The sequence below is a fragment of the Peromyscus californicus genome, unplaced genomic scaffold (assembly GCF_007827085.1).
Source record: "Peromyscus californicus insignis strain IS unplaced genomic scaffold, ASM782708v3 Scaffold_7__1_contigs__length_154581171, whole genome shotgun sequence".
NCBI classification, from domain to species: Eukaryota; Metazoa; Chordata; class Mammalia; order Rodentia; family Cricetidae; genus Peromyscus; species Peromyscus californicus.
The window spans coordinates 92,854,229-92,868,541 of record NW_026294595.1 but is presented as its reverse complement, the minus strand read 5'-3'; the positions used below and the strand labels follow the sequence as shown (position 1 = coordinate 92,868,541).

General features: G+C 43.5%; 1 protein-coding gene across 2 annotated transcripts in view; it reads right to left on the bottom strand.

The window, feature by feature from the left end:
- The window catches only part of Bub1b (BUB1 mitotic checkpoint serine/threonine kinase B), a 58,849-nt gene that overhangs the window by 35,688 nt on the left and 8,848 nt on the right, over positions 1–14,313 (bottom strand). For both annotated transcript variants that reach the window (XM_052725708.1, XM_052725709.1), the window contains exons 3-6: positions 8,324–8,383; positions 7,056–7,200; positions 2,989–3,185; positions 315–484 (exon numbers count right to left, since the gene is read on the bottom strand). In XM_052725708.1, coding sequence (XP_052581668.1) covers positions 315–484; positions 2,989–3,185; positions 7,056–7,200; positions 8,324–8,383 — 572 coding nt within the window. The remainder of the gene's footprint in view (positions 1–314; positions 485–2,988; positions 3,186–7,055; positions 7,201–8,323; positions 8,384–14,313) is intronic.

Below are 14,313 nucleotides of genomic sequence, written 5' to 3'. Positions count from 1 at the left end.
ACAGAGCGAGATCCAGGACAGGCACCAAAACTACACAGAGAAACCCTGTCTCAAAAAACCAAAACGTATATATATATATATATATATATATATATATATATATCTCAGGTTTCCTCACAGTCATGACACAGAGCTGCCCCTCTGGATTTCCTGCACCCTATGATACTAGCTTTTTTTGGCTTTTCTTTTTGCTACCTAGTATTCAGAAAACTGGGACAGTGTCCACATGTGTATTTGTGTGTTGTCTACTTATATAATCTGCCCACCGCAGGAGACTACAGGTTCTCCAAAATAGCATTTAACAACGAGCTCACCCTTCAGAGCGCCTCCCACACGGCTGATGGGCGCCTTGGCCGTCTTCTTCCCTCGGCTCTTCAGCTCAGCAAGCGTGCTTCTCTGTGGTACAGAAGACCCCAGGACCTCCTCCTCCTCCTCCTTCTCAAGTGCCAAGAGAGCTAGTCGGGATACTCGAGCCTGGAATTGTCTAACACATGACAGGGACAATTGGCTTTTATTAAATGACCAGTTCTCACACAACGACGAACAGACCGGAGAAAACAGTGTATAGCTATCCCCAGGAAAGTGTTCCCCAGGAATAAGGAGAGCAAGCTCAAGACATAAGGACATCCAGGCTGGGATGACTCAGGATCCGTTAAAATGTTCAAGTCTGACCCGTTGAGAACACTTTAAAAATCATCATCAGGTTGATTTGAGCATCAGCTAAGACTAGAAAATTGATGAAATTCATTGTTTCTCAGCAACTTGTATTATAAAATTAAAAATAAAAACTGCAGAATTGGCCGGGCAGTGGTGGTGCACGACTTTAATCCCAGCACTTACTCTGTGAGTTCAAGGCTAGCCTGGTCTACAGAGTGAGTTCCAGGACAGGCTCCAAAACTACACAGAAAAACCCTGTCTTGAAAAAAAAAAAAAAAAAAAAAATCCAACCCCCCCCCAGTTGTTTCACTAGTATCCTGACATATCCACCCCCCACACACAGTTTTTTCACTAGTATCCTGACATATCCACCCCCCCACACAATTTTTTCACTAGTATCCTGACATATCCACCCCCATAGTTTTTTCACTAGTATCCTGACACAACCCTCCCTGCCCCCCACAGTTTTTTCTTACCCATATGAAATGAGTTTACACACAACATGACATCTTACTTTAGCACAGCTGGCAGAAATTTGAACATATAACTTGTATGCTGTTGCTGCTACAATTTGAAAGTATACTGGAAAAACAGAAGAGTCTCTAGACTGTAGGTGCTCACCAGGGCACGGTACAACTGCTGCAGCCTCTCTCTTTCCCACTGCTCCAGTTTAACTCCGAACCCATGAGAAGAGAAGCCCACGGCTCTGGAGGCTAACAAAAGCAGGTGACCTGTGGAGGGATGGCGCTTCGACATCCTCCACTGGGCTGTTTTCTGTTTGGCCTCTTCTGTTTTCTCTGGTGATTTGGGAAACCTACAACCCCTTGAGAAATCCTCTCTTTCTGTCCAAAGGAACGGGAAAGGGATTCTGAGGGCCGGAAACGATTAGACTACTGGAGAGGAACGACACAATCCACTGCCCAAGTCTCACACTAGCCCAGCAGTCTGTAGGAGACCAAGCAAAACACCACAGAGGACTTAGGGCTCAGTTGACGGCAGGACCGCTGCCATAGGTGAGAAAGAATTTGTGACATCTGGGACCACTCACTCTCCAGAGACTGTCAATCAACAGGACCCAGCACACTATCAGAATGAATGCCCTGCACGGAACTCATAATTCCTTGACACATAAAGAACGAGCAGGAAAAGGTGACTAATTTTCAAGGGAAAAACCAATGACGAATGCTGACATTGAGATTACCCAAATGTTTATGTTTTCAGCACTTATTTTTAAAAAATTGTATTATTTTCAGATTTTAAAATAACTATTATAACTAGGACCCACGAGATAAAAGTAAAAGCATTTAATTTTTTAAATTCAATTTTTATTTTATGTGTAGGGGTGTTTTGTCTGTGTGTCTGTCTGTGCATCACATATGTGCCTGGTACCCGTGGAGGCCAGAGGAGGACGTCGGGTCCTGTGACCCGAGAACAGAAGCCGCCATTACCACCAGGAACCAGACTAGACAGACACAACACAAAAAGCTTAATTCATCCGGCGGAGCTTTTCAAAATAGAAAATTTTTATTCTATAAGATAGTTAAAAGAATAATTAGTAGCCAGGCGGATCTCTGTGAGTTCAAGGCCAGCCTGGACTACCAAGTGAGTTCCAGGAAAGGTGCAAAGCTACACAGAGAAACCCTGTCTCGAAAAACCAAAAAAAAAAAAGAATAATTAGTGAGGCCTTGGGTTCCATCTCCCAACGCCATAAATTAAAAAAAAACAACCATTTAATCTAGGAAAAAATACTTACAAATCATATCTATTACAAAAGCCTTGTATTTAGAACATATAAGGAATTCTTAAAAGCACAGTTAATGAAACTAAACTCAAAAGGTTACAAAAATAAATCATTAAAGAAAAAAAAAGGCTGGAATAAAGGCCATTTTAGCCCTTAATCCCAGCACCCAGAGGCAGAGGCAGAGGAGCTCAGTGAGTTCGAGGCCAGCCTGGTCTACCAACCGAGTTCCAGGACAGCCAGGGCTGTTACACAGAGAAACCCTCTCTCGAAACAAACAAAACGTTTACAGACTGTGGCTGTTCTGTGACATTCTGGAAAAGTGAAACCACAGGGCTGACGGGCAGAGGGGTGTTTGTGAGGGTTGGGGAAAGAACAGGTATTAACTACAAAGACCAGCATGAGTGTATTCTCACACAGGGTATGGAATCATTCCATACTTGAGAACAGTGAAAACATGTAAGCACACCCACTGGATTTTACCATAGAACAAAAACGTCTTTAAAATCCACATGGTAATTAAGTAAATGTAACTCTACAAAGCATTCTTAGGATATTTAAATAAGGGTTAAGGCAGGCTCCAGGGAAGCTACCTGTGCTGGGACTGCAGTCTCTCCAGGGGCTCAGCCTTGCGTTCAATCCCTTCCTGGAACACGGCGTCTGCTCTCTTGAAGTTTTCTCTAGCTTCGTATTCTTCTGCCCATGAAATGTAGAACTGGGCAAGAGAGACGCCAATCCCCTGGCTGTGTAAATAGCTGTACAAATCCAAGGGCTCGTTGCACAGATGTCCCTGTAACACAGTAAAAGTGGGACCAGTCACCAATCTCCTCCCACTTGTCAACAACCTGTTGTGTGCCAAATAACCACTGGGGAAGCAACCTGCAGTTCTGCACTGAGGAGTATGGATCTTATACTGTAATCTACTTGTATTACATCTGTATTGTACTTAGCCCAGTATTAGATATAGTGGAATAGGGACCCAAGAAAGGGACAAGAGTGTGAGATCAATTTGTAAGAAAAGGGAAGGAGCCGGGCGGTGGTGGCGCACGCCTTTAATCCCAGCACTCGGGAGGCAGAGCCAGGCGGATTTCTGTGAGTTCGAGGCCAGCCTGGGCTACCAAGTGAGTCCCAGGAAAGGCGCAAAGCTGCACAGAGAAACCCTGTCTCGAAAAACCAAAAAAAAAAAAAAAAAAAAAAAGAAAAGGGAAGGAAGGCTTCACACAGGTGGCACTGATGGACTTGAGCGGGAACTGGACTGTCAGCAGATACACAGGGAAGAGCAGGGTGCTCCCCAATGTCCGGCAGACGTGAAGACAGGACAACCCCTACCAGGCAGGGCACGGTGGGGAGTCTGGAGCAAAATGCTCTGACAGGTCTTACCTGTCAAACCAATGGATTTTGCTTCTATCTGACGGTAAATACATTCTGCGCTGGGAGTTAAAAGCAAAGGCAAGATTTGGTCAAGTCTGTACTTAAGGAACTATGTAATCAGGTATAGTGGAGAAAATTTTAACAGCAAAAGAGGAAAAAAGTTCCACACTATAAATGTTCTCACATATTTCTATACTTCCTGGCCAATAAGAAAGTTTTATTTCACTGTACTCTTTATATATACACATAAATATACTATCTATTTACTTATTTTTGGAGGCACAGGTCTCACTCATAGCCCAGGCTGGCCCTGAACTCACTATTTAGACTAGGATGGCCTTGGACATATGGTAATCCTCTTGCCTCTTCTGCCTCTCAAGTCTAGCATTACAGAGAGAGCCACCACACCTGGCCTCAGATTTTTATTGAGCAATAATTCAATGTCATTTAATACATAAAATCAATAGTTAGAACAAATAGTTAATTCACATACAGAATAAATAGCAAGTCTCCATGTTTGTATTATTATGACTGATATCACAGTACAGTCAGTCAGTCAGGCCACTAGACTACTAGACAAGATTCCAATCGGAGTTTAAGACTGCACTACAGAGCGTTACAGCACACTGCTGTTGAGTCCGTCCTGCTGAAACACACACTACAGGAAGATGAGGAGGGGCGTGTGGGGACCAACACCTAGGAAGGACAGGGGGACAGGAAGTACTAGGCTTTAATGCAGCTGCAACGACCCCACAGGGAGAGCTCATGGCTAGGATGACCTAAAGGGTTTTGCCGGTGACATGGGGAGGCCCAGCCTTTCTATCTCCACACCAAGCAGCCCAAGGTTACAGTCCCCAGGAAGGGGACATGACCTGGGGCAGTCAGGACCCTTCAAGGGGGAAAACTCCCAAAGAACGCTGACAGCTGGAACTAGGCAGCAGCACTTCAGGCAGCTGGAAGCAGGCTCTGTGTGCTGAGAGGTTAGGTGAGCAGCCGGGCCCAGCACCCAGGATTCTCACAGCTAAAGTGTGTATGAGTGGAGAGGAACAGCCAAGGACTGTCACACAAGCCTGACGGCCCGAGGAGCCACAAAACATGCATCACTTCCCATGCTTCTGTGACTGCCCTGTGAACGCTAGCAAGAGGATTACCACTCGTTCCAGGCCATCCTAGTCTGAATAGTGAGTTCAGGGCCAGCCTGGGCTACGAGTGAGACCACGCCTCCACATGTGTCTGTGTCTGTCTGTCTCCCCTCTTTCTGTGTGTTGTATGAGTGCTGGTGTACCAGTGTGTGTTAGGAATTGTACCCGGCAGGGCCCCCAGAGGCAGCGGCGGGAGGGTGGACGGCCCAGTCCATGTGGGCATTGCCACTGGGCAGTGGGTAGAGATTCACAACCCAGACACTGCAGCCGTGTGGAAATGGTCTATTATAACAGAGAGATGAGGAGGCAAAAAAAAAACAGAAAGAGGGAGACAGAGGGAAGACAGACAGAGGGAGAGGAGGGGGATGGGAGAGGAGGGGAGAAGAGGGAGGGAGGGAGAGAGAGGCAGAGGAGGGGAAGGAGGGAGGGAGGAAGAGGGAGGGAGAGGCTGGAGAGGTGCACACCTCCTGGGAGGAAAGCGGAAGAGGAGACAGGAAGGGGCGGAGCTTTCCCTTAAGAACAGGCTTCTACTTCAGGGCATAGGGTCGTGCCAAGGGACGGGATCAGAATATTAACACTTGCATAAAACAGGCTCCACAAAGGTAGAAAGCATTGCTACCTACAAAGACCCTTGTCTCTAGCCAGGGTTTTATGTGACTAGTCTGGAATAAATGAAATATCCCATTTAAAATTTTTTTATTTGTAAGTGTGGACTAAATCAAACATTACATCTAAATTTTTAATCTTATTTTATTTTGGGTTTTGGAGACGGTTGTGCCATGTATCCCTGGCTGGCTTGGAACTCCCTATTATTAGACCAGTCTAGCCTCAAACTTTTGAGGGTCCTATTGCCTCAAACATTTGAGGGTCCTATTGCCTCAATCTTCTGAGTAGTGTAAGTACAGACTTGCACTATTCTATCCAGCTTCTGTTTACATTTTTAACAAAAACAGTTGTTGCATAGTTTAAGTTTGCATAATTTAATTCAGTAAATAATGTTGTCTTTAAATTAGTAATGTTTCCTCGTGATGGTGCTTTAGGAAAACTCACTTGGAGTGTGGTGTACAAAGCAAGTTCCAAAACAGCAAAAAAGAAAACAAACAAACAAAAAAGACATATGGCTAGATAATTAGATTCAAAAGTTAAATATTTTATGGCAACTTCTAAATGTTCAAACTAATTTACCTCTTTAACTAAAAATATTGATTTTCTAGTAATAATTTTTTCCTTAGCTAGACTATAGGAATCATTTATAAAATAACTGACTAGAAAAATCTTTTCATAAAGTGAAAGAAAGGTGTGGTGTGAGGGATCCTTCAGTTACACCTTTTTTTTTGTTTTTTGTTTTTTGTTTCTTCGAGACAGGGTTTCCTTGTGTAGCTTTGAGCCTTTCCTGGAACTCACTCTGTAGCCCAGGCTGGCCTCGAACTCACAGAGATCCACCTGGCTCTGCCTCCCCAGTGCTGGGATTAAAGGCGTGCGCCACCGCCGCCCGGCGTACTTACCGTATTTTGAGAGAAGGTCTTACTAACGTCCCTGGGCTGGCCTCAAGTATATTTATTATATTGTCCAGGCAGGCCTTTGCTCTGTGATCCTCCTGCCTCAGCCTCCCAAGTAGTTGGATTACTGTCCTACACTAACAGGTCTGGGTTTAGGGTATTCACTGAACACAGAGTTGGGGCTGGAGAACGGGCTCAGTGGTTAAGAGGATTTGCTCTTGCAGAGGACCCAGGTTCAGTTCCCAGTACCAACAGGGAGGTTCACAAACATCTGTAACTCTAGTTCCAAGGGGACCCAGTGCCCTCCAAGAACACACTTACATACAGGAAAACACTTATACACATAGAATAAAAATAAATAAAATCTTGTAAAAAAAATAAACATAGAAGCTACTAAAAAAATGATGGTGCATTTAGATGTTCTCCCAATCTTAATGTCTGTTTTGTTTTTTCAAGGCTTTTAATTTTATAAAACAGGATCTAACTGTGTGGCCCAGAATGGCATCAAACTGTGATCCTCCAGCCTCAGCCTCTCAAGCAGAGAATCACCATGCCAGCTCAAATGGTTACTGAAGCTTCCAGATGTTTACTCTTAATACCTCTACGGGAAAAAGCCAATTTAATATTTTGAATTCAGATGACACTTACCAATTTGAGCCAGAGACTGAGAAAGCGGGGGTCGCTGTAGTAACGCTTCTCTCCTTGTAGTGCTTCTATGGCTCTTTCCAGTAACGTTGACATGTTACTCTCTTTCCCGCCTTGAGGATAGCTCTGCTCTGTCCAGGTAATATACCTGAATAGGAGGAGAAGGAACAGAATATATTTTGAACTGATGTATACTTTTGCTCTAGTTCTAAGCCTCATTCTGAATGGGTGTTTTGCTTTTGTTTTGAGACAGAGTCTTATTATGTAGCCCTGGCTGCCTGTACTCAACTATGTGGATCAGGCTACACTCAACTCACAGAGATCCGCCTGGCTCTGCCTCCTGAATGCTGGGATTAAAGGCGTGTGCCACCACATCCAACCCATTATGGATTTGCTTATTTTATTATTTGTGTATATGGGTTTTTGTCTACATGTCTGTGTACCACAAGTGTGCAGTACCAGCAGAGGCCAGAAGAGGGCGTAAGATCCCTTGGGACTAGAGTTACCTAGGGCTGTAGGCTGCCCTGTCAGAGCTGGGAATCCAACCCAAAGCTCTGGAAGGGCAGCCAGTGCTCTCGACAGAGGAGCCAACCTTCTAGCCCTCTATTCTGATTTTTTTAAACAAAAAACAAATTTACAGAAGAAAGAGTTTATTGGGGGGCTAACAGTTTCAGATGAGTAGAGTCCATAGCCATCATGGCAGCGGGCAGGCATAACCCAGAGCTTAACACAGAGCATAACTAAGAGCTTATGATGTTGACCCACAAGCACCAGGCGGAGAGAACTAGCTGGGCCTGGTGTGAGCTTTTGAAACCTCAAAGCCCACCCCCAGTGACGCTGTTCCTCCAAGGACACACCTCCTAATCCTTCCCAAATATTCAAAGTGTGTTTCTTTAGAAGTCCTCAGTGACATATCCTAAGCCTCCCTCTGACTCTCAAACTTCCTTGAAGCACTTGCAACAAATACTCTGGGAAAAGGATAGAAAGACACACAACCAAGCTGTGTCATATTCCAATCTTCAACACCTCAGGGAAACTGGAGTGTAACTCAGTAGCACAGCCCTTCCTTGGCATGTGTAAAGTCCTGGGCTCTATGCACAGTCCAGCAAAACAAACACCTCAGAAAACCACTGTGGCTGTTCTGGAAGTCTGTTTCATCAAGACAACACTTTCTGCTCTGTTCACACTCCATATCCCTCAATTTGAGAACAAAGGCCCAAGAGATTCATCTGGGAATGCCTCTGTTGTTCTTTCCATAGACAAATACTCACCTGTCCCAAACATCCAGAGGGTCATTTCCAGAGTAAAAGCGAATTTCAGATTCAAATGCCCTGGAATTGAAACAAGACGATGTTAGCACACGCAGCTCTGACGGCAGCCAGGAAGCAGGGTTCACTCATTTCTATTCCCATCATATTGATCCAAACAAAAATACTAGAGTTCGAGAATTTGTTAAATAGAAAAAGGATAGATTAGGGGTTTAGCTCAGTGGTACAGTGCTCAAGACCCTAGATTCAGTTGCCAGCTTAAAAAAAAAGGACAGCATCATCACACCAAATCAGTTATGGAACACTGTTGAGGATAGAGAGGGACGGCTCAGCAGCTAAGAGTGCTGTCTCAGTACTCTTCTGTTGCTGTGACAAAACACCAAGCCCAAAAACGAATTTACAGAAGAAAGAGTTTATTGGGGGGCTAACAGTTTCAGATGAGTAGAGTCCATGGCCATCATGGCAGCAGGCAGGCATAACCCAGAGCTTAACCCAGAGCATACCCGAGAGCTTATGATGTTGACCCACAAGCACCAGGTGGAGAGAACTAGCTGGGCCTGGTGTGGGCTTTTGAAACCTCAAAGCACACCCCCCCCCCCACCCAGTGATGCTGTTCCTCCAAGGACACACCTCCTAATCCTTCCCAAATAGTTTTCCCAACTGAAGACCAAGTGTGTACTGCTTGCTCTTGCAGACCACACAAGTTTCCAAGCACCCACATCAGGTGGCCCTTAACTATCTACAGCTTTATTTTATGTAGTGAGTGTGTATGTGCCTGGATGTATACATGTGTGTTACATGTGTGTTACATGTGTGCAGTGCCCAAGGAGGCAAGAAGAGAATATGAGAGTTATAGATGGCTGTGAGTCACCATGAGTGCTGGGAGCCCAATCTACAGGAACAGTAAGTGCTCTTAACCGCTGAACCACCTCTCCAGTCCCACCCTTCCAAAAACAGAATCTTTCCAAAAACAAAAAAAACCCAGGGCTCTTGCAGAGCACCCAAACAGGATGTACCACAATCATCTTGAACTCCAGGTTAGAGGGATCTGATGCCTCTGGCCCTTAGCAGGCACCTGTACCCACATGCGCATACGCCTCAGTTAAAACAAAACAACAACAACAACAACTTAAATAAACACATGAAGAGAATAGAAATAATATTCTAAGCCAGCTGTGGTGCTGCAGGCCTCCTCCAATTTCAGCATTCAAGGCAGAGGCAGGGAGATCTCTTTGAGTTCCAGGCCATCAGGGTTGCTACATGAGAGCTTATTAAATAAAACAAAACCTCGCTCTATCAGTCCTTAGACAATGGATAGTTCTGTTTTCAGTTTCTTCACTTATAAAATGGGGATCATAATACTACCCATTAGGTTGGTTTAATATATATATTTGGTTTCTTGAGATAGGGTTTCTCTATGTAGCTTTGGAACCTTTCCTGGAACTCACTCTGTAGACCAGGCTGGCCTCGAACTCACAGAAATCCACCTGCCTCTACCTCCTGAGTGCTGGGATTAAAGGCGTGCGCCACCACCGCCCGGCTACTGTTTATATTTTATTACTTGACCTTTTCATACGTGTATATATTTTGATCATTTCCACACTCCCCCTTTACACTCTCTTGTCCCCCTGACTTGCTGAGCTCCCTTTTCTTCCCAATAAGACTGTTCCTGTTTTTGTGTCTCTGCCTGTTTTGTTGTGTTGTAATTGTGTGTGTGTGTGTGTGTGTGTGTGTGTGTGTGTGACCCACTGAGTTGAACTAGGGCTGCTTACATGAATCGTGGGGTACTGGATCATGGGTAACCTAACAGTGACTCTACCCCTGAGAAAATGACTGACTCTCCAGCCAGTGTCCCCTCGGGGAGGAGTGGGCACTCATGAGCCTTTCCCCACCCAGGGATGAATGTCATTGCGCCTCATCTAGGTTTTTTTTTTTTTTTTTTTTTTTTTAGGGTTTATGTGTTTTTAGGATGATGTGTGGAGGTCGGAGGTCAGAGGACAACCTGTTCCTTTCTTCTACCATGTGGGTTCTAGAGACCCGACTCACGTCCTCGGGCTCAGCAGTGAGTGCGCTTACCCACTGAGCATCTTGCAGACATCCTCTGCAGGCTGAGCACTCAGCAGTTACTGTTCCTGAGAACAGTGACTTTGATCAGTTAGAGTCTCCCACCTTCACTGCCTCCCACCAGAAAAACAAGCTTCTCTAACCAAGGCTGATCCGTACATATTCCTTCCCTCTTGGACACCTATACTACTACATGCATACACCCACACAGATACAAATGCGAAGTGGTGCATGGCCTTTCATCCCAGTATTCAGGAGGCAGAGGCTGGCAGATCCCCGAGTTTGAGGGCAGCCTGGTCTAGAGAGCAAGTTCCAAGACAGTCAGAACTACACAAGAGAAGCCATCTTGAAAAACAAAACAAAAACAAAAACAAAAAGGTACTAACAATAAACAGCCAAAGTGGCCTATGTCTGTAATTATAGCACAATAGAGGCTGAGGCTAAAATCCTGCAAGTTCAGGGACAGCCTGAGCTAGCACAGCGAGTTCAAGAACAGCCTAGGACATCTGGGGAAGTCCTGCTTAAAAACAACACATAAACAAACAAAACAGTTTCACACAAAATAACTGTACTCGTAATAAAAATGCCAAAGTATACAAGTGAAAAGAACAATCAACAATACAAAAGAGGCCCCATACCTGCTAAGAAGAGATAGTAAAGGTGTTTTGCTGTGCAGGACATTTGTTTCTGTCCCCCAACACTATCCATAAACTGAACCTTGATTCAGAGGACGGAGTCCAAGCTAAGCTGACCAGAATAAACCAGTTTTTAGTGGACTCAGATGGGGACAGAGACACAGGGAGGAAGAAGGTGGAGCTTTGGAATTTCATGGGCCTTTCTGGATCTTGGAAAGCAGAGAGGAGGGTCAGCTGGGCTACTCCCGATTTTATATTAATATTAGAATAATTTGGATAATTGTTAGATTTTGTTGTTTAAAGATGACCAGGCTGGGCTCCAGTATAGGTTTTAAAAAGTGAAAATAGGGTTAGGAACTAAAAAGCAACCATAATATATCAAAGAAAAGAGTTTTTCCAGGAGGTCACCTGTCTTTATGGTCCTGATTAAGATACTGTGATCCAACAATTCCATCCCAAGGGGTTGGGGTGAAGATAATGTCCACAAAATATCAAATATCCACACTAGCTTGATTTACAAATCACAAAAGAATGAAATGTAATGTCCAACAACTGGTAAACATTAAACAGAGTACTGACTCAGCTGTAAAAAGGGACAGCCTACTGATAAATGCAACACGAAAAGTACTCAAAATTACACTAAATGAAAGATCTATGAGTTTATGTTTTGGAATACTGGTTGAAGATGTGTTACATTTGTTTATGCTGTGGAACATTTGTTTAATGATGCAAAGATGTGCTGCATTCTTTTATGTTGCATTTGTTTAACTCTGTGAAGCTGTGTCACTGTGCCTGTGTAAAACACCTGATGGTCTAACAAAGAGCAAAAGAGCCAATAGTGAGGCAGGAGAAAGGATAGGTGGGGCTGGCAGGCATAGAGAATAAATAGGAGGGGAAATCTGGGAAGAGAAGATAGAGGAGTAGAGAAAATGAAGAGAGGGGGACATTAGGGGCCAGCCACTCAGCTACCCAGCAAGTCATGGAGTAAGAAGTAAAGAAAGGTATATAGAATAGAGAAAGACAAAAGCCCAGAGTGTGGGGCGTTTACCCAACCACCCCCACAGTTCCCCAGAGTTTTCTTGAGTGCGAGCAGCAGGAAATATTAGATAGAAGGATTTATTGCGGAGAATATTGCGGAGATAAACAGATAGAAAATAAAGGATAGCCTCGAGAGGGCCTGGAACCTATTCCAACGGGCCCCGACTGTCTCTGCCCCAGGGTTTTTATGGAGACGCCAAGGGGTGGAGCAAAAGACCTCCTCCCCCAGCACAGCCAAGTGCAGACCATCTCAGACACCTGCACTCAGGCCCGTGGTCCTAATCATCCTCTATGTGGACCTGCTGGGTAAAGCCATGAGGAACCCGAGAACGGGCTCCCACAGGTCCCCCTTTCTTAATATATAAAAAAATAACTATTAATGGCTTACAGCAATCTCCATAGCTGTTACACCTCCCAATATGGGAGTAGAGGATGATAAAGATGGCATTTCTCTTTTGAATCAGGTTCAAGGTGACCACAGCGGTCTTAGCTGCCTCAAGCCCTTTCTAAGCCAAAAACTCTTAAGGTGACTACAAACTTAAAGAATCCCTTGGCTTCATCATTACCATTAACAGGTTAACATAAATATTGCTATACATAGTCACAATTCTCCCAATCTTACAACACAAAGCAAACTCTTAACAGAACCATTTGAATTAGCATATATGGTGCTATATATAGTTAATTTTCTCCGTCTTACAACATTAACTCAATCATTTGAATTTTCTTGCTAACAGAACATAGGAAAAACTTCGATGTATTCACATCAAACTTAAATATTTCCTTAACTCCACAAAATCAGGGTGCATTAATATCAATAGTGTAAATATAATTTCTTAAACAAAATCCCAAACCTAGTTAGAGGAACCAAAACTCATACAATTCCTACAAACCCATATTGAAAAGCAATCTTCTCAATCTAACCATTAACACTTTGAAAACTTAGCAAAACATCCAAAAGCAGTTTCTTTTTTTTTTTTTTTTTTTTTTTTGGTTTTTCGAGACAGGGTTTCTCTGTGTAGCTTTGCGCCTTTCCTGGAACTCACTTTGGAGACCAGGCTGGCCTCGAACTCACAGAGATCCGCCTGGCTCTGCCTCCCGAGTGCTGGGATTAAAGGCGTGCGCCACCACCGCCCGGCCAAAAGCAGTTTCTTTTTTTTTTTTTTTTTTAAAGATTTATTTATTTCTTATGTATACAATTTCCTGTCTGCATGTATCCCTGCAGGCCAGGAGAGGGCACCAGATCGCATTACAGATGGTTGTGAGCCACCATGTGGTTGCTGGGAATTGAACTCAGGACCTCTGGCAGAGCAGCCAGTGCTCTTAACCGCTGAGCCATCTCTCCAGCCCCAAAAGCAGTTTCTTAATAAAACTCTTTACACTTTAAAAGCAGTCTCTTAATATACCCCATTTGCATTTCTTACTAACAAAAACATGACATTAATCCACTCAAACAACTTTTGAAATTAGACTAAGGAATATTAACTCTCCCCCTTTTCTTTATAATTTTTTTAAGCAAAATCTCAAACCTAGTTAGAAAACCCAAACTTTTCCATTTAAACAGTTCCATTTATAACACAATACCAGTTCTGTAAACAGTTCCACAAAACAATTCATGAATCACCAATTAATAAAGCATATATGCATACACAAAACTGCATCTTGATTCTAGGTAGAAATAAATTTCTTCATTTAAACAGTTCCATTTTTAACCCAATTCCAGAAAACAGTTCCTAGGTCATTACTATGAATAAACTCAAAATTGTCCCATTGCAATGAAATCTGTTAATTTCATTTCTTAAGTCCCAAAATTCAAATGATAAATTCTGGTATGAGCCTTCCAAATATGAGAAATCCATAACCAAAATCTTTTTGTAATTTTATCTCATTTTAAGTTCAAAAAGCTCAAAAAAGTAAATTCTGGTATTAGGCTTTCACTTCAAAATATGAAGAGATGTTTTTCAACCAAAACATTTTGCAGTTAATTTTTGTTCAAACAAGCGTCTCTGAACTTATTCTCAAGCCAGAGACCTTTTTAGGTACAGTAGTATTCTAAACCGCACCGTTTTTGATGTTAACTCAGGTTTTTCTATGTTGCGTCGATTTTCCACGGATCTCAGCTGCGGATGCCTTGTGCTGGTTCTGGCATCTGCCATTCTTAGCTTCTTAGCGGCTTCTGGAGCTTTTGAAACCATTCAGACTGCCTACTTTGCAGTCTACTAGGACACTAACCTCTAGATTTCAGGTTTTTTCATC